Source organism: Gymnoscopelus braueri, assembly GCF_963280865.1.
Source record: "Gymnoscopelus braueri genome assembly, chromosome: 12".
NCBI lineage: Eukaryota > Metazoa > Chordata > Actinopteri > Myctophiformes > Myctophidae > Gymnoscopelus > Gymnoscopelus braueri.
Genome location: NC_137614.1, coordinates 38,536,669 through 38,556,823, shown reverse-complemented (window position 1 = coordinate 38,556,823; position 20,155 = coordinate 38,536,669). Strand labels below are relative to the sequence as shown.

The 20,155-nt window shown below is 41.6% G+C and overlaps 1 protein-coding gene across 1 annotated transcript in view; it reads right to left on the bottom strand.

Moving 5' to 3' along the window:
* The window catches only part of LOC308096548 (plexin-A1-like), a gene marked incomplete at its 5' end in the record, with an annotated part of 336,263 nt that overhangs the window by 32,843 nt on the left and 283,265 nt on the right, over positions 1–20,155 (bottom strand). The window contains one exon of the mRNA XM_080443965.1: positions 5,838–5,980. Within this exon, the coding sequence (XP_080300091.1) occupies positions 5,838–5,980 (143 nt within the window). The remainder of the gene's footprint in view (positions 1–5,837; positions 5,981–20,155) is intronic.

Below are 20,155 nucleotides of genomic sequence, written 5' to 3'. Positions count from 1 at the left end.
CAGAAAGCAGACCCTGCGACGTGCTAGCATCATGTCATCATCATCATCATCGAGAGAGAGAGAGAGAGAGAGAGAGGGGACGAGGGAAGAAATAGAGGAAAAAAGCATTGGAGCGTAGCAAGTTTGTGCGAGCGCGCTTTCATGCTCGTGTGTTGTTCTGGTGGCTGGCACCTGTCACTACCCATCAACAACAGACCATATCCCCTTAAGACCTCCCTCTCTTTCTCTCTCTCTGTCTCTCTCCTTTTTGTCTGCTCTGGTTCATTCCTCATCTATTCTCCAGCTTTCCTTTTGTCTTTGTTAAACACCAATTGTTTTTCCTTTTAATCTCCCCCTCGCCCCCCTCGCCCCCCTCTCTCTCTATCTCTCCACAGTGCATTTCTAACATGCAGTCCTTCTCTCCTCCTACATGCTATAATAAAGTGTCTGGGTCTCTCTCTGTACGGCTAAATGAGATTCCCTTGCCTCCGGGGTAGGAACAGATTGGTGTGTGTGTGTGTGTGTGTGTGTGTGTGTGTGTGTGTGTGTGTGTGTGTGTGTGTGTGTGTGTGTGTGTGTGTGTGTGTGCCGAAAGAACGAGAGAGCTAGAGATTTTGTCTGTGTGAGCACGCCTGCATTAAGCTACAAGTGAACATGAATGCACCTGTACGTGTGCACGTATTATGCACACACATTTTTGCATGTGCGTATAAGAGTGTGATGGAGAGACAAGACAGAAAGTGGGACGTGTGTGTGTGTGCACATGCATTTGCGTGTGTGTGTGTGTGTGTGTGTGTGTGTGTGTGTGTGTGTGTGTGTGTGTGTGTGTGTGTGTGTGTGTGTGCGTGCGTGCGTGCGTGCGTGCGTGCGTGCGTGCGTGCGTGCGTGCGTGCGTGCGTGCGTGCGTGCGTGCGTGCGTGCGTGCGTGCGTGCGTGCGTGCGTGCGTGCGTGCGTGCGTGCGTGTGGTTGGCTAGTGTGTCTGGCTGGCTTAGGGGAGAGCGGTTACACAGAGCAATAAAGCCAGGAGCAGCAGTTTACACAGGCCATTGGATTAGGCCAGCCACCCCTGAGGGAAATAGACAGGAAGCCCCAGACATAACCATAAAATACGCAATCCGCCCCTTACCCCCGACTGCCTCTCTCCATTCACTTTAAGGACGGCCATCGCGTGCATGACAACTCACGCATGACAACGCATCTCCAGCCAGGTCAACGCGTACTTTAATGACACTGTGAAAAACCTGGGTGAGGGCCATCAGCTCCATGTTGGAGTTATACTGTATATTGATTGATTGACTGTATGATTTAAAGTTGCAATCTATAAGTTTCATGTTCTACTCGGGATTCAAACATGGGTCTCCCACGCAGGGGACCAAATGTCTACCATTCCCCCAACGAAAATGCCCTGGTGAAATTGTGCTGCAGGCAGTACTTGCCAACAAGTAGGGAGACCCACTCTTCCGTTGACACCTCCAACCACAGCAGATGTACTAGTTACATTGTATTAACATACTCTATCATACAGATTGGATCACGTTATCTTTAGTTACTGTAATTCAAATAAATAATCATTTGAATTGCAGCTTTAACTCTGGGGGCCCTATTTTGCACCAGGTCGTATGACTTAACTTAAGACCTGGCCAATGATGGTTGGTCACTCAAAATAGCCAAACAGCATTGGCCACGCCTCCAGGTCTTACGTTGTGATTTGACACTTTTAAAATTGAATTGAATTGAATTGAAGTTACGTCATAAGACGTGGACCTGGCAAAATAGGGACCCAAAAGTGTACAAATGCACACTCAGTTTTTCAAATGCATAAATGGTAATATATTGTAGTGTATATTAGTGAAGGTGGCATGCACCTTATACTGTAGAAACAGATTGCCGCTGAATATCTACCATGCCACTTAAGAATTCACCTTTTTTTCAGGGGTATTTCCGCCTATGTGACGCCTATACATTAATATATTATGCATAATCAATATGTTGGTCCAACAGGCATGAAATGATTGACACATGTGAGGCGAGAGTGGATATAGCGACTTTCCTACAGTTTGCTTATACAGTGGTGGACAGTAACTACAGTAAGTACATTTACTCAAGTGCTTTACTTAAGTACAATTCTTAGGTATTTTTTACTTTACTGGAGTATTTCCAATTTTCAATAATTTTACTTCTACTCCACTACAGCCCACTTTGCTCAAAGACAAATATTGTACTTTTACTCCACTATAATTATTTGAAAACTTTAGTTAATAGTTACTTTGTAGATTTTGATTATTATTAAGAAACCACTTCAGACCTGTATACTTTGGCAATTTGAAAATAGCCGATCTACAAGCTCACAACACGTCGCTTTACGACGCGTTGTGAGCTTGTAGATCGAGTGTTATGTGATGTCACATACTGTACACATGTATGAACTGGGAAAAATTGCATTCATGTTCAAACTTCTGAACGGTTTTCACCTGACAACTATCAGACAGCTGAACAAGCGACATGTTGTAATGCCACCTATATGAAACTGGGAGTTTAAACCTTTTCCCATATATTTTCATCCATGTCACCTGAACCAGGCCCATGAAACTATGATTTTATATACCTGCTGCTATTTTTATATGCAGGATATGTTTTCCACTTGCACAAGAAGCATTTAAGCCTTCCGTATAGTGCCACCTATCCATTGCATTTATTTTTTAACCATGCACCTGATGTATATTGGACTTTGTAATCTGATGTGAATGTGCCTTCCTGTTATTGATCTGTTCTGTGTCGTAATTCTTTCCCTCTATTCCTTCTTCCCTATTCTATTGCTTTCTGTAACTGCAACAATTTTAGAGAAAGCGCAAAAATAGAATTGATAATTTAGGCATTTAGCAGACGCTCTTAATCCAGAGCGATTTACAGTAAGCAAGGAAAACACGAGGTAATACATCAAATGCATAGAAACAGTAATCTAGGATCATAGGTAAACCAAGAACCTATCATCAGTCTAAACAGCATAATATCAAACAAAACATGACTCAGTCATGTATACCAGCTTGCTTTCTGCTTTCTCTGATTTGTCTCGCAGAATCTGGCAACACTGCTAGTGGCTCCCCATTGGCTTAGACCTGTTGCTTATTTCTCTCGCAGAATCTGGCAACACTGCCATAGAGGCGAGAGGCGTGTCTAGTACCATAGCTTGGGAGGACGAGACCGCCCGTTCAGAGTATGGGAAAGTATCCCCATTGGCTTAAAGGACAGCCAATGATGAAAAAGTGTTGAGAAAGTGTTTGGAAAGTGTTGACTAGACTCAGTCTCTTCTCTCTTCTTGCTTTGCAAGCTGGTAAAAATCTATAATCTGTACTTTGAAACTATACACACAATAGGATGCCAGGTCTACAAATGACCTGGCATTTTAGCCTTTGCATAAGCTTGCAAGGTCGCCACGGCTAGGCCCTTTTACACCTGTAATCGTGCGATGTGACAATAAAGTTGTCTATTTCTAAGATTCTAATGTGAGCATCCATGGGGGATTGTCCAGTGATTCTGTTATGCCGAGTTAATGCAGAGAAGTAATTTCCCCACAGGGATCACTACCAAACCTTTATTCAGTTTTACAGTGTCTATGATTCCGTAATTTCATCTGAGGGGAGGATCTTTCATAAGCCCTTTGGGGCTTCTGACTGAATTCTCCTTTTTACAGTATGGCTCTGCAGGAGGATAGCCAGATCTACACGAGGGTGGGTCTCTGTGCAGGTCCTTGTGCGTTTGCCTGGAGCCAATGTCGCAAACCGCTGGATCGATCAGCATTTTTCACATAGGTTTATATGTATTCTTTTTAAATCCAACTTGAATTTTTATAAAGGAAGACAAAGTGGCTTGGATCAGTCTGAAACCTTGCCCGTTTTTTCCTGTATTAACATTTCTGTGTGCTAACAATAATAATTGTGGGGATCAATTTCAGGCTTGGATTAATGGATGTGTGGAGAGAAGGATGTTAGACTGATACTGTGGATAGATAGATAGATAGATAGATAGATAGATAGATGAGACATAAACTACTACTAGAGGTTTAGAGAAGGAGAGAGATGGGTTGCTTCGCGCCGTGTTGTGAGCTTGTAGATCTGCCATTTTCACTACTTCTTCAACATTGTTTTTATTTATTTATGGCAAGTATGTGATTTCATTTATTTTTTAATTGATACAAAGTTGTGATTTTTTTTGTTTAAACTTTTTTAATTATTTTTAAATGATAAACATATATATTTATTTATTTGTGTTTAGGAAACGGAGAAAAAAAAAAGATATTAACCGCAACCCAAATCAATTGCTCCGTGACCTATACATGGGTCCCGACCCACTGTTTGGGAAACAGTGATTTAATAATAATAATAGCTCAGATATATTTTAGCGCTTTTCTAAGTACCCAAAGTCGCTTTACATAAAGACAGTAGAATATCATTTCTATCCATAGATACACATAGGCCATGCACTGGAATCCATTTGAGTAAAATCTATTCTCTGCAATTATTCAATTCCAGTTCTGTGATGAGCAATGAAATGAGCAGAATCACCTTTTAATGTCTCCTTCTACAGTTAGTGTTTTAGTAGTCAAATCTATTTGTTTCTGTTGCATGCTAATGATAGGGTTAGTTCTTACATAGTAAAATGGAGAGTTAAAGGTGATATTGATAACATTATTACATAGACAAATACATGAATACATCCACAGAGCTTTTACAAATCTGTAGAATAAAAGTATAGCTTTATCCAAAAATTGCATATAAATTATATTAAGGGTCCAAAATTATTATTATTATTAGTTTTTACATCTGTTAGCTTATGGCGACCATTATCCAGTTGCTTCAATTTGCACTGGGCAGGGTGTTTTTTTCCCCTTAAACGACATTTAGTGGGAGATGCCTCAATACAATGGTGCAAACTGCATGAGTGCTGCCTTATACACATTCCTCAGGGTCATAAGTAACCTCATGCCACATAGGTGATGTGGAGTCCAATGCAACATCTAGTCGCTGAATGTTGTCTATAGCAGTGGTTCTCAACCTGTGGGTTGGGACCCCCAGGGGTGTCCCCACATTATTTGGGGGGGGGGGGGGTCCCCAGATGACAGTGAAGTGACAATTTAAGGACTTTTAAGACCTTTTTAATACCTGAAAAATAAAGACAAGAAAAAGACCTTTACTGCATCAAAGGTAATCAACAAACTATACTATGAACACTGGTCAAACATTGGCCAAATTGTCAAATAATATAAGAAATAAAATAAGAAAAAATGTTGAAAATATTTTCACAATATTTATCTGTGGAACCGAGTCAAACTACATTCCAAGTGCTTGTCAGGGTGGGGGGTCCCCAGTACAAATATCATTTATTTGGGGGGGGGGGGGGGTCCCAGTTCAAATATGATTATTTGGGGGGGTCCCCAGTACAAATATGATTATTTTGGGGGGTCGCGGCCTGAAAAGGTTGAGAACCACTGGTCTATAGCACCTTTAACTCAACTCTGAGAGTTCAATGAACTCATTCAGTGCCATTGACGTCGCCGACGTCACGTTTTTCATAAGCCCAGAGTGCCAATGACATCGCCGACGTCATAAAATTTTTTTTTTTCAGAACCCAAGATATGATGATTTGAAGATTTGCTGCTCCATTCACTTCTTGTTTAACTTCTTACTGAAAAAGGCTGTATCTCGGCTCCTAAGCATGTATTTTTGGCCTTGGCACAGGGGTGATAAAGCCAGAAATAAGTTTGGCACTGAATGAGTTAAGAGTTAAATAGATATATTGTTATATCTATCTAAGTGTTAGTCAGTTCTGGCCGGTGGTGATGCGGTGTACTGACCCGTACCTCCATTTCCTTCAGAACGGGGTGGTCTTCGATGCCGGGGAACAGCACTCTCATGGCGTAGGTACGGTAGTCCAGGAAAGGGATCCCCGCCCCGTCCAGCTCCTGGGTCAGCTCGTGGATGTCCGTCTGCAGCTCGGCAAATGCTGCGGCGAGGACACAGGTCGGAGAGAGAGACAGACAGACAAACAGACAGACAAGGACCGTGAGTCAAAGGTTTGAAGCGATAGGCACAACGCTTGGATTGTACATGGAAAGCAGGGGTGCAGTACATGTACTCAAGTACTGTACTTAAGTACAATGTTGAGGTACTTCTACTTTACTGGAGTATTTCCTGTTTTCAGTACTTTTACCTCTATGCCATACATCTCAGAGGCAAATACTTTTACTCCACTACAATTATTTGAAAACTTAAAATTCTTGTGAAGTTATTTTGTAGATTTTGATTATTATTATTACAAAACATTATTATTACATACATTACCACTTCGACCCTATATACATTTCGGTCATTTGAAAATAGCCGATCTACAAGCTCACAATGCGTCGCGATGCGACACATTGTGAGCTTGTAGATCTGCTATTTTCAAAAGATTATACATTTGAAAACTTGTGAAATGGGACGTTATGCATAATGAGTACTTTCTACTTTTGGTTTATTTTGATAGCAATACTTTTAGACTTTTACTGAAGTTAATTTAAAAATGTGGACTTTTACTTGTAACAGAGTATATGTCTACATTGCAGTATTGATACTTTTACTTAAGTAAAACATGTAAGTACTTTTTCCACCACTGATAGAAAGGGGAGTATTTTTCTGGTCTCCCTGGAAAGGTTAAATTGCGCAAATGAGCTCTTTTTTTCATATTAACTTTTGTATGTTAAAGAACCTTCTCGTTACGCCCGTTAACTGATCCGTAAATTAGAGGTGTTACAAAATGCTAATTATTTAGAAGGCTTTTTCTCAGGTTTAACAGCATTGAAATAAGCATATCTTCTTCAAATATTTTCAGATTTCACTGTACGACACATCATTGAAAGCTTACATTCTGTGCATAATCTGTAAAAAGCACAGCATCAGTGTTCACAAAGATAAAGAAAGACAAGCTGAGAGACCATGAGAGAATGTCACAGAGGATATCTGTTGAGCAAAGACAGACCCAGGGTAGGACACTGAATAAAACATAACAGAGACAGAATACAATCTCTTCATGAAGGCAAATGTCACAAAAATGATTTGATTCTGGTACCTGCGCTGCATGTATCCCCCCCCCCCCTCTCTGCCCCGTCTCACTACTCTGTCCCATCAAAATATAGCAAAAAAATCTCACTGAACAAGTAAAAAACTCTGTCGTTTAGTGGCATGTCGTTAAGGGACACGTTCTGCCGCATAAATTAAACAAAACACCACATTTAACTGTATTTCTGTAGGCCAGAAGTCTACTTGAAGTTGAACTTTTGACTGACAACCGACGGAGACAGACAGACAGACAGACAGACAGACAGACAGACAGACAGACAGACAGACAGACAGACAGACAGACAGACAGACAGACAGACAGAGGGACAGAGGGACATCCTTCCCCTGTGGTATCTGAGCTCACCATGAATTAAATCAATACTTGTCAAAAGAGAGCCTATACACAATGGAGAAGTAGTAGAAAGAGAGAGGGGGGGAGGGGGAGAGAGAGAGGGGGAGGAGGGGGCAGGGAGGGAGGGAGGGAGAGAGAGAGAGAGAGAGAGAGAGAGAGAGAGAGAGAGAGAGAGAGAGAGCGAGAGGGAGGTGATGGGGAGAGACAGAGAGCGGGGGAGGATCAGACAGAAAACAAAGTTCCCAGAATGGAAAGTCAATTAATTGCATGAGTGGATAATTATTAAGAGAGCGACGGATGAGTTTTCATGCATAATTTCCCCCAGCTGCTATTGGACACATTGGTCCATGAGAGGAGAGGAGAGGAGAGGAGAGGAGAGGAGAGGAGAGGAGAGGAGAGGAGAGGAGAAAGGAGAGGAGAAGATGGGAGAGCAGGGATGAGCAGAGATGAGAGGGGAGGAGAGGAGAAGATAGGAGAGGAGAGAAGAATGGATGAGCAGAGATGAGAGGGGAGGAGAAGAAAGGAGAGGAGAAGATATCAGAGGAGGGAAGAAGGGATGAGCAGAGATGAGAGGAGAGGAGAGGAGTGGACACTGTAAACACAGCCTGGCGTAGCTTATTGCTTTAATAAAACGGTTACCGAATATGGCAGCATCAAAATCACAGAGATATCCCAATTAAAATAGTTGTAATAACAATTTCACTACAAAAAGAATGTCTACAAGAAAGTAGTCCCCGGCGATGTCTACATTCAGATGGACTCAAACTAGCTGTTGTAAATGTGAAATGAATCAATATTGGGCAACTGCATGACCCACAAAATTGGACATCTTGAAACGATGTGTTTGGTGCAGTAATACTGATGTAATGCAGTCACAGGTGTGTGTTTATAGAGCATTTTACAATCAATGGCTCAGCCAATCATAATCATGGACCGTAACAATCCGTTTCATGCAGATAAATGAACACACAGGATTTTTACTGTGAGTGGAAGATGTTTCAAACCTGTGACCTTCGGCTGTGATATTGATCTGGGGACAGAGCACGACTCCACCGAGGGACAGAGACAAATTATAACTAAACACGAGTAACAAATCGTCTCTGAATAAAATAAATAAACTAACTTTTTAGTTTATTTATTTTATTAGAAATTATCGAAATGTCTTAATGGACGAGTAGGGAGACCACCTCCAACTACTAGTTATATTGTATTAAAGTTAGGGCAACAGATAAGGGACAACTTCTGTCCATATCTAAACAACAATATATATCATTTTATGGAAATTACTTTAAATGAGAAGTTTTGAAAAAGTGACCCTACTGGTAGCAGAATGGAATGGCACAGTGACATCACCAGTGGAGAAAGCACCTACTGTAGGTGTACAGTACACTTTATTGCCTGTACTATGAGTACTATGAGTTATATTGGCCTATAAATGTACATTGTAAATGTCTATCATTCAAACCAGATATATTTGCAATGCTCTGGAAGCCTCTCTATTGTAAAAGGTTAAATTAAATGTATATTGATGATGCATATCCTTGTATTTGTCTATAGGGAGTTTAGGTGAGTTTACCAGGGTGGATTTCATCCACTCCTGACATGTAGCTATTCAAACACTTTTTTCAAACATTCATAAAACATATGTCTTGTATATGAGAATGCCATTTTTTTCCCCCCACATTATTTTAATACCCAGCGTTTTAAACAATATGTTGCCCTGCCTTTAACATTCTCTGTAGCATACAGATTGTTAAGACAAACAAAAACAAAAGAATCATTAAAACAAGTTCCGGACTACAGCTTCGACATTATGGCTAATTGGTCATCTAGAAAGCTATAGTTTGGACATTAATCTTCGTGTACCCTCCAAGCAGGGTAGAGTGCCAAGAGACAGAGGACATGGAGGAGACATAGACAATTCCGTTTGCGCGTCCACCCATTTGTCCGGCCCCCTAAATGGTCCGCCAGGCCATTTGGAGATGTTATTTGTTATTGTACTGACTTGTAGAGCATCATAAACACGGAGATTAGCGGCTGTAATGTCAAAGCCGTGACATTGGCCACTCAGCGGTTGCAATTTAGTTGCTGCTGTTTGGCTAATTGGCCATGACTTCTGCACCGTGAAGTCCTGAGTGTTAATTCAACTCTCAGGAGTGTATGAATGGAACCCTTATGGGTCCATTTGGTTCCATTTCTACACTCCAGAGGGTTGACTTTTTGTTGTGTGTCTTGTCGAGTTAGAGGAGAGAGTACTGTCCTTCTCATGTTCTCACAAACACACACACACACACACACACGCACGCACGCACGCACGCACGCACGCATGCACGCACGCACGCACACACACTTTCTACTACAATCCACGTGGGGACATGCAATTTGCACCTTTTTTGGGGGGACATTTATAACCCTAACCCCTAACGTCTAATCCTAACCCTGACCCAAGCCTGAATCTTTTACTTATTGTAACCTTAGCTCTTAAAAAAAATACATTTTCCACAAGGGAACATCACAAAATGTCCCCATAACGTCAAGTTTGACAGGTCTTACTATCCTTGAGGGGGTTCTTGTCCCCCACCTGGATAGTAATACCTGGCGAACACACACACACACACACACACACACACACACACACACACACACACACACACACACACACACACACACACACACACACACACACACACACACACACACACACAAGCATCTGTACCTATCTCTCTCTCTCTCTCTCGGATGAGATACACAGCTACACCTGACCGCCCATGTCATGTCATCGCTCTCGGGCAGAAACCTTGTATCTCCATATTTCATATTACATTTTGCCGATTTTGCATCAAACCCCTATTTTTATCTAGGTCTAGGACCCATTAATCTGAGTTCCCAGAAGTTTTCGCCAGCTCTCGCATACAAACGGGAGGGGCGAGGAAACTTCTGGGCCAGAGCCCTGGTATTTGTGTACGGGATGTAACTTACGCTCAGAATCTGAGCGGACACGCCTCTTACCGGTCTGAGAGCTGTGCAACTCGTCTAAACAGTCCGACGAGAGGCAAACAGCAGTACACAACAATGGCGGCCGCCAGACAGACAAGGAGAAATTGCTTCCCGTCGCTCTTATTTACATGCAACACCCACTGCATGTGGATCCCGCCCCCTTTTCTTCATTGGCTGTTGATTTGAATCAGAACGCAGTGGCCGCGCCCCTGCTGTCCAGGCTCTGAGGCGAAGTCTCCCAGACTAAGGACCCATAAACATGATCCTGGTGTGTTTTTTGTGTTTTATCTGTGTTTTTAGATTTGTATCCATATCCTCAGAGATTATGAGTCATTTGACTCATAGTCTCTTTATCTCACCTTATTTCCTGACTACAATGTAGAGTCTACATTGTAGACCACACCCCCACGCAGCCTCCCCTCCCCACAAGGAAGGGCAGTGCCCCAAAGCATTATGGTCATTGTAGTAATGCAGCAGTCCAGTCAAACCCCAGTCAAACACACAGACTTCTATATTTTTCTGGCCATAGGGTGCAAATTTCAAATTTTGCTACTGTTATCTACTACACATATTATTAATATTGAGTGACTGTAAGTTCTTCCAGGGGTGAAATGCTCCTTTAATGTTTTTTTTCCCATAAAATGAATGCCCTACTTCATGGGTTCCCAAACTTTTCAGCCCGCGACCCCAAAATAATGCGGAAATTGACTCGCGACCCCACCTAAATCTGGAGGTCATTTATACACATAAACTTGCACGTTCGGTGCGCATTTGTAATGTATCATAATGGTAATGTAATCATTTTTAGATTGTATTTCATCCATTCTGTTGAATTTAAAGTTTAAAAAAATTACATTTTTTTATTTTATTTTTTATGACCCAAAATAATTTCGCGACCCCACCGTCAGTCTCCCGCGACCCCAAGTGGGGTCGCGACCCCAACTTTGGGAACCCCTGCCCTACTTCATAGTACGATAGTGTCACAAAAAAAGTAGCAAAAATAGCCGATCTACAAGCTCACTATACGTGTTGCATTGGTCCATATCTCCATATCTCGCGCGACACATTGTGAGCTTGTAGATCTGCTATTTCTAAAAAAAAAAGTATTAATTTGAAAACTTGAAATTGGACATTTTGCATAATGAGTACTTTTACTTTTGGTACTTTAAGAATATTTTGATGCCAAATATTTTGTACTTTTACTCAAGCACATTTTGAATTACGGACTTCTACTTGTAACAGCGTGTTTCTACATTGCAGTATCGATACTTTCACTTAAGTAAAGAAATGAAGTACTTTTTTCACCACTGTCCTTTAGACTTACAAGGTTTCCGCCGGACAGTGACGACGTGTACCTCCGCCCACACACCCTGTGTGTTGTCCGTTAGACCAGCTGGGTGTAGCAGCAGGGTGGGCGGGATGGGACAGGGGAGGGTTGGACACCACCGCACGCTTCACCTCCCGGAGGAAACCAAGGCTCTCTCTCTCTTCATCTCTGATACACGACGGCGAGGCTTTGACGCCGAAACGCGCACACGTTGTTTGGTCTGCAGTTTACCATGCCAACTTAAGTAAAAGTGCCTTGAAGGACAGTTACGTGAGTGCTGGTACTCTCTGTTATGAGGAAGTAACTCTTGTAGACCGTGCAGCCGGTAAGAAACTTCAGTATATATTGATTGTTATGATTGATTGATTGATTGATTGATTGATTGATTGATTGCATACTTTATTAAGAATCTTTCTTCATCTCACCATTGTTTATGCCAATACCTTTGTACTGTTACTCAAGTTACATTTTTACTTGTATTTCTACATTGTGTGCTCTATTTTTTTTTGCACTCTCTTGCTTTTCTTAAAATCTTTTTATGATTTCTATCATTATTCTGTTGTTGTTATTATCTATGCTGCTGCATTGTCTGAAGGAAGCCAAACCAAAAGTTTTACACTTATTTTACTGTACACACGATGTAACAATAAAGTACCTTGAACCTTGAACCTTGTGGTATTGCTACTTTTACTTAAGGAAAACATTTTGACTTCCACCACAGTTGGCTAGAGCTCACACAGAGAGGTCTGTGCTAGTTCTCTATAGCAGTGGTTACCAAACAGTGGGTCGGGACCCATTTGTGGGTCGCAGACCCATTAAAATGGGTCGCAAGTATTTATCCGCTTTTTTCATTTCCGACATTCATTTCTTTTTTATTCATAAAATACAAAAATCAAACATTCTTCTAAAGAATTTCGTAAATAAAAAAAACTAAAAAACTGAAAAAACTAGTGAAAATATTTTCTCTAGTTTGAGTCCCGGGGAGACAAAATGTCTCTTTTGGGTCTCGAGCTAAAAAGTTTGGGAACCACTACTCCACAGACTTTACACTATGAACTTTACGCAATAGAATTTACATTATGAACGAAGCCTGATTTATGCTTTGTTGCAAGGTGGTGTTGTGTGCCAATCTGTACAAGCTGGCAATCTTGTCAGCTTGTAGATCCGCTATTTTCGGCGAGCAACACCGCGCGCAACGAAGCATGAATCAAGCCGAAGTCTATTCAAGTATTGGTTCAACGTAATTAGCATCGAGCAGTTGGAGAGATCCATCTCTTTTGTTTTATTTCAAAAGGAGACATCTGCCACTTGAGCAAGTAAGTATATGTGTCTATGACCCACGTATAACAGCTATGTGTACGTATGAAAACAAAAGACCTTTGGATTAACCTAGAAAATGCGTCTAATGAACAATGATGACAGACCACTCAGACTGTAATTGAAAGTAGCAGGCGACACCTCAAAGACAGCAACTTGTTATAATGAGTCATGAGGGGGATCGTGGGTAATTATCTTCCTTCTTAACCCTTTAAGACCGGGAACTCATCTGTGTCATTTTAAGATTTATTTGGCTCTATAAAAATAGCAGATATACAAGCTCATAGCGCGGCACCGAGTGCCTCGCTATGAGCTTGTAGATCTGCTATTTTTTGGGAAAAATCGTGAAAATTTGTGCAAATCTTTAGTTTGAATATATATTTACTTTTTTAAAGCGAAAGTTTAAAACTTTTTTGTACTTATGTTGCTATATTATCAATGGTTTTCAAACTTTTTTCATGTCAAGGACCCCCAAAATAATATGTATTTGTCCGCGGACCCCCTCCCATCTAAAAATATTTTATTCCAGGGACCCCCAGAAGCAAAGATTTGAGTTAAAAATGTATACAAAAGATTTGCAAAAATTATCACGATTTTTCTAAAAAATAGCAGATCTACAAGCTCATAGCGCGGCACTCGGTGCCGCGCTATGAGCTTGTATATCTGCTATTCTTGAATAGCCAAAGAAATCTTAAAATGACACACATGCGTTCCCTTCCCGGCCTTAAAGGGTTAAGTGTTTTATGTGGGGAAGAGAGATGCCTTGAGTCACAAAGAATATAATAATAAATGTAACTGCGACTCACGTACTGTATAACAGCTATGTTTATGAAAATAAATGACCCTTTAGACGAACCTATAGCAAACTGGAGCACAATGTAAGCCATTATATTCCTTATGAGTGTTTTATGTGGGGAAGAGAGATTTCAATGTGTGTATACCAGATGTAAAAACTAATCTGGATACAAGACCCGGGCAAACATCGGATCAAACCCAGAACCTTACGGTCCAAAGTGCTCTACCGACTGAACTACGCGGACACCATGCAAAGCGTTCGAGGCTGGAAAGCCGGGCATGGAGGATGATTTCTGCTCCTACAGGTTGGTCAGGGCGCCTGCTCAGCAGGGAGAAGAACCGGGACGGATAAAAGTGTTCTTCCACACGTTACGTCCTCCCGCTGAAAGTCCTCCCCAACACCAACTGTAGGTGTCAGCAGTGACAGGGACTAAGCATGTGTGGGGAAATATTGGGAACTGGCATAACAACAGAACTGGGAGAAAACAAAGGGTTGGTGCAGAAAAAAATACTTTCACACACTGAGACGTCGAGACGACCTTTAGATAAAACAGACACCTGCACTGTGCGGTCTTTTTGTGTTACAATGAGAACACGACACAGACACTGAACAAAATGGCCTTAACGACTTGAACCCTAGCCTCCCTATTCTGGAGAGAACATTCTGGGCCCTATTTTCGCCAGTGCCTTACCCAAACTTCTTTGCCATTTTTTACTATTTTTAAAAACATTTTCAAATAGTTCAAATAGCTAATCTACAAGCTCACAACGTGTCGATGTAGAGCTTAAAACCCGGGAGCTGACCAGTACAAGTACAGTCTTATACCATTGGCCACTGAACAGCTCCACTGGAGCAGTTGGGGGGTCAGTGCCTTGCTCAAGGGCACTTCAGTGGTGTTGGGGGAGGGGTAAGTGGTGACGTTTTACTCCCCCACCTGTGATCTTTTCATAGGAACCTTCCGGTAACAAGCTCACTACTCCAACCTTATAAGCCACAGCTGTCCCCAAAGTATTTCGTGTTTAAGTTTGTAACAGAAACTGCTTCGGACGCCCGTGAACCGAAGTTTGGAGCGATAGCAGTCCGTCACACAGCTGGAGACGCTGCGTCTGACTGAGACAGTGAGGAATGTCACCGCGTGGCGCCGGACACCAGCTATGCTGCGGCACGCGAACTCACAGTACCTTGATACCTGACAGCTGCCACTTGGTGAAGTGATAAAGCTGTGACACGACTGTGCCTAATCAAACTGTGTGGGTGTGTGTGCGCGCGTGTGCGTGCGTGTGTGTGCGTGCGTGTGTGTGCGAGTGTGTGAGGGACGTGTCATAACATCAGTAAACACACAGGAGTGACAGTGAGGAATAACTTCCTCCCAGCAGATGACAGCACGCATTCTTCTACTGATACTCTCACCTCTCATCCCTTTCTCTCTCCATCCTTCTCTCCCCTTCTCTCTCCCCCTCTCTCTCTCTCTCTCTCTCTCTCTTCCCTTTCTCTCTCCCCTTTTCTCTGTTTTTCATTTCACTCTCGCATCCCTCTCTCTCCCTCCTACGTAAACAATGCACTATCTACCTTCACCTCACGTGATGACTATCTCTCCATTCTCTCTCTCTCTCTCCCCCCCCCCCCCCCCCATCAGTGCGGACAGACATGGTTGTGTGTGTGGACTGACAAGGCAGTGACCTCTGGGACGGCTGGACACAGATAACAGCCAATTAATCAGCCGCTGGCTCTCAGCGGGCAGCCATGGACTGGCACAGGGACACACACACACATGCACGCATGCACATGCATATGCACGCATGCACATGCATATGCACGCACGCACATGCATACGCACGTGCACACACACATACACATACACACACTCAAGAGTTACAAGTGGGTAAATTAACACTAAGGATTTTTACGGTGTATACACTGCTGATTCCAGATCAGTTTGGACTCAGAAAGGACAAAGCAGACACAAACATGAGTTGTTCATTCAGTCGTTAGTTCATACGACACTGGACAAAAAGCTAAACGTTTCATACAACAACATACGAGAAACTGGGACTCGGACTCATGATTTAAACCACAAATGTGTTGATTTTTCTGCCTGCAATCTTGTGTTGAAACATACACACTGGTGTGCTACTCGTTGGTACCATATTATTATGACTGGATTATAATGTACGAGTTGTATGAGAGTATATAAAGGCATGTTTTGATATGGTTTTGTTGTTGTTAAACCTGCCTCCTGTTAACTTCAATTCATCAAGCATTTTCATCACTTTTTTGGGGGGATTCTTTGTTCACCGTGGAGGCATGCGAGAAATGAAAAACAAAATCTTCAGGTGAGCAGCCTAATTGATATGAAAATGTTCATTACGGGTGTGAAGAATTCCTTTAACAGTTATGGTACTCCTAAGCTGTTTGGGAGATAAGTGTTTACAGAAAACGGCACGTATCATTTATGTATGAGAGATGTGCAGAGATCTAAGGCAGAGATCTAAGCAGCTTTCATTTCAGAGAAACCCGGTACATTCATAATTATTATGAGCTGTCAACTTCAAAGAACTCGTATGAAGACTTTCTGAACCCTGACAGCGCTGCGGTTCCCCATTAAAAAAATATATTCACCTGACCTTACCTCTGTGTGATGTGTTTTTTACCCAGAAATCTAAATGAAGCTGAGAAGAGATCTGATGTGTCCCACGACGAAAGATCTACAAGCTCACAATGCGTTGCATACGCGACATGCTGTGAGCTTGTAGATCAGCTATTTTTGTCAAGCAACACTGTCGTACGACAAAAGGCTCAACCGTCCATAGAAATGTGACAATGTGGAAGCTTTTGTTCCGTGTAGGACTGCAGGTGCGCTCCACTGGAGCTGTTAATTATGTATGACTCTGACGTGTGATATCTGCTGCTAAATGATGTCTCACCTGCACGACAGACTATACATACAAGGGAATATGTTTCTATATGTGTTGCTATTGTTTGGGTTGTTTTTTTTAAACCATGCTATACAGTATATCCGTTACTATATCCGTTGCTATTTTAAACCATGCTGTATACAGTGTATCCGTTGCTATTTTAAATGCTTTATTCCATTGCCATTTTCTTCAACCATGCACCTTATGTATGTTTTACTCTGCGAATATTAGTTACATTTGACCATGCACGTGCACACATAGACATGAAAGGGGGCTTCAGCCCCTGCCCTTTTACCCGTCGGTAAAAAAGTGCCCTCTCCAGACAGATTCTTTTTTTTTTTTTTTTTTTACCCAAAAATATATTTCAACTGCCCCTTGCAGCCTATCGGTAAAGCTGACGGAAATGTCAGTGGATGTGTTGGATGCAGCTCAAAGTGAACTTTCCTCAGGTATCTAGTTTGTTGCCGTCCGACCTTCCTAGCCTGTGTTATTAAAGAAAAACGGGCGACAAATGACCAAAACTCAATCGAAAATCGCGATCGAAAACCGGTGAAAGTGGCCGTTTTCAAGTTGTTTTGGCCATTATCTCTGGAACAGAAGGTCCAATCTGCTCAGTTCAAAGCTTGTTGAGTGCGTGACTTTGAGGACATTAAGCACGTTATGATACTGTTTCGGGTTTTTGGGCCTAAAAGTATGGTAATTGTTCGTAAAGTCCAATAGGTGCCCTTGAGAAATTCCAGCCCCTGCCTCTCCAAATCCTTCTGCACGTCCCTGCATTTGACATATCTGGGCTGTTTTACAGCTGATTCTCTTTCTCTATTCTTTTCACCATTCTTGAGAATGAAATGAGCTTGTACGACAAATCATTTCATCACACATTGTTGCTACACCTGTAATCTTGTGATGTGACAATAAAGTTCAAGTCGAAGTTTGTACTCTATGTGACACACAATGAGCTTTCGATGTGTGGTCGCCTGTCGCTGATCAGTCAAACAGAGGAAACAAGTCCCCAGGACTTTTTTGTGTTATCCTTTTTGCTCAAATGTCTGACTCTACCTCGCGCTGTTTACATTTCTGTCTAACAAAGTATTCAATCAATATAGTTTGGACACCACAACGATTTTAGTCAGCCGGTTTCAAGACAAAGAGTCGTGCAGAGTGAACTGCATATCGATCTTATGACTACCTGAAGTCTAACAGTGTGTTCCAGCCATGAGGCTCCATTTGCTTACATTTGTACACTCTGTCAGGATCTGTCTGTGTTTTAGTTTGTAGTGACATGGCTTCCTGTTCTGTGGTGTTTTTAGGTTTTACCTTACTGTTGTGTTCCTTTTATTTCGAAGTATGTTCCTCGTGTTTCCTGTCTGCCCTAGTTACTGTTACCTGTCTTGTCTCGTTACCTTGTGATTAGTTTAGTACTTCACCTGTGTCCTGTTAGTCCTAGTTGGGTCTATTTAAACCCTGTGTTTGCATAAGTTCCTTGTTAGTTCCTCATAACGTGTATCTTGTGAGTTCAGTCTTCAGTGCTATTTTCCTGCCTCGTTTGTGATTTTCTCAATAAACTGCTGGACTTGACCTACCTGCCTCCAGTGTCTGCATTTGGGTCCTCGTACAACACTTATCTTTGACACACTCTTTCAAATGGATAAATTAACAATAAGGGGTTTATTGTTCAAGGATTTCTAAACTCAGTGGGACACTCCACACAAAACAAATGGCACTGGATTTAAATGACACTGGATTTCACCACTTCACAGTTCAGCTCAGTGGTGTAAAGTAACTAAGTACAATCACTCTAATTAAGTACTGTACTTAAGTAAAATGTTGAGGTATTTCTACTTTAACACATTGACTGCCAGAGTTTATTCATAATGTACTCACCCCTGTGCCAGCAATTTGCGTGTTTTTTATTTTTTTTGTTTTGTAATTTTTCATTCAAATACATTCTCTGATTGTGTCTCACATTCTCATTGTGTTGTCAAGCACCTACGACAGTTCCACCAGTAGAGAGCAGCAAATCCAAACATTGATCACCTCGCTCGCCCCCTCCCAAACAGGCCCACGTCATATCCGGTCATTACCAGGATGTGACGTTTTCGACAATCCCTGTCCCGCTGATCGGCCTGAAAACGATGTGATACACTACGACGATGACTGTTAGTCACCCGGACCAAAGAAAATAGAAGTTGAGCTGTCCGTTCGTTTTTTATACCGTGTGAAAAACCGTGTTTTTCCTTATTCTGGCCGAAAAACAACGTGACCCGGAAATGATTTTTTTTTTTTACATCCGGCTCCGGGTGAGTGTGACGTAAGTGGAAAACGAAAGTGTTGATGAGAAATAAACACAGCCGTGCGATCACAGATTAAACAATGAAAATTCAAAAGAACGCATCAATGCGTTCTTTGGAATCCTGGCACTCAAGCGATGGATTTGAAAGTATGTATGTGTTAATGGAGTATTGCCAATTTTCAATACTTTTACTTCTACTCCACTACATCTCTGAGGCAAATATTGTAGTTTTACTCCACTACAATTATTTGAAAAGTTTAGTTACTAGTTACTTTGCAGATATAAATGATTATATTATACAACATACATTAACCACTTTAGCCCTATTTTATACCTATGGCTATTTGAAAATAGCCGATCTACAAGCTCACAGCGCGTCGCATCGCGACGCGTTGTGAGCTTGTAGATCTGCTATTTTCAAACATTTTAGTACTTTTACTTTTGGTACTTTAAGTACATTTTGATACCAATACTTTTGCACTTTTACTCAATATTTTTTTTCATTCCGGACTTTTACTTGTAACAGAGTACTTCTACATTGCAGTATCGATACTTTTACTTGAATAAAACATTTGAGTACTTTTTCCCCCACTGAACAAATGACACTGGATTTCACCACTTCACCGTTCAGCTCTATCTTGTAAGCAACACATTCACTAGAAACATTTTTCTCTTTGTCTCGATTCAGCAACTGCTGCACGCATGAATTTCAAATCAATTTGTAAGCTACGGAGCAGGAACGAAGCTGCACTTGTGTTGCCATGGTAACAAACATGCTCAGTATTGATTTGGACAAGTGTAACGGCAGCTTTGCTCAGACCACTTGACTGGAGAAAAGATTGATTTATGAATGAAATTCAAATATCCCACTTATTAACCACACCGTGATGGTTAGTCAACGAGGGCATCGTTCTAACCACTTTGGAGAAAATGTAAGTTTAAAGCCATTGAAGGTCTTTTCTTTTCTTATTTTTTTTACAAAATCTAAAAGAAAATAATGCAGCCACAAAGGGCAGGTTAAAATATTTTTTCAATGTATATATATATTTTTTTGTCGGGTCCAAAATAATTGTTTTCACTGACAGCT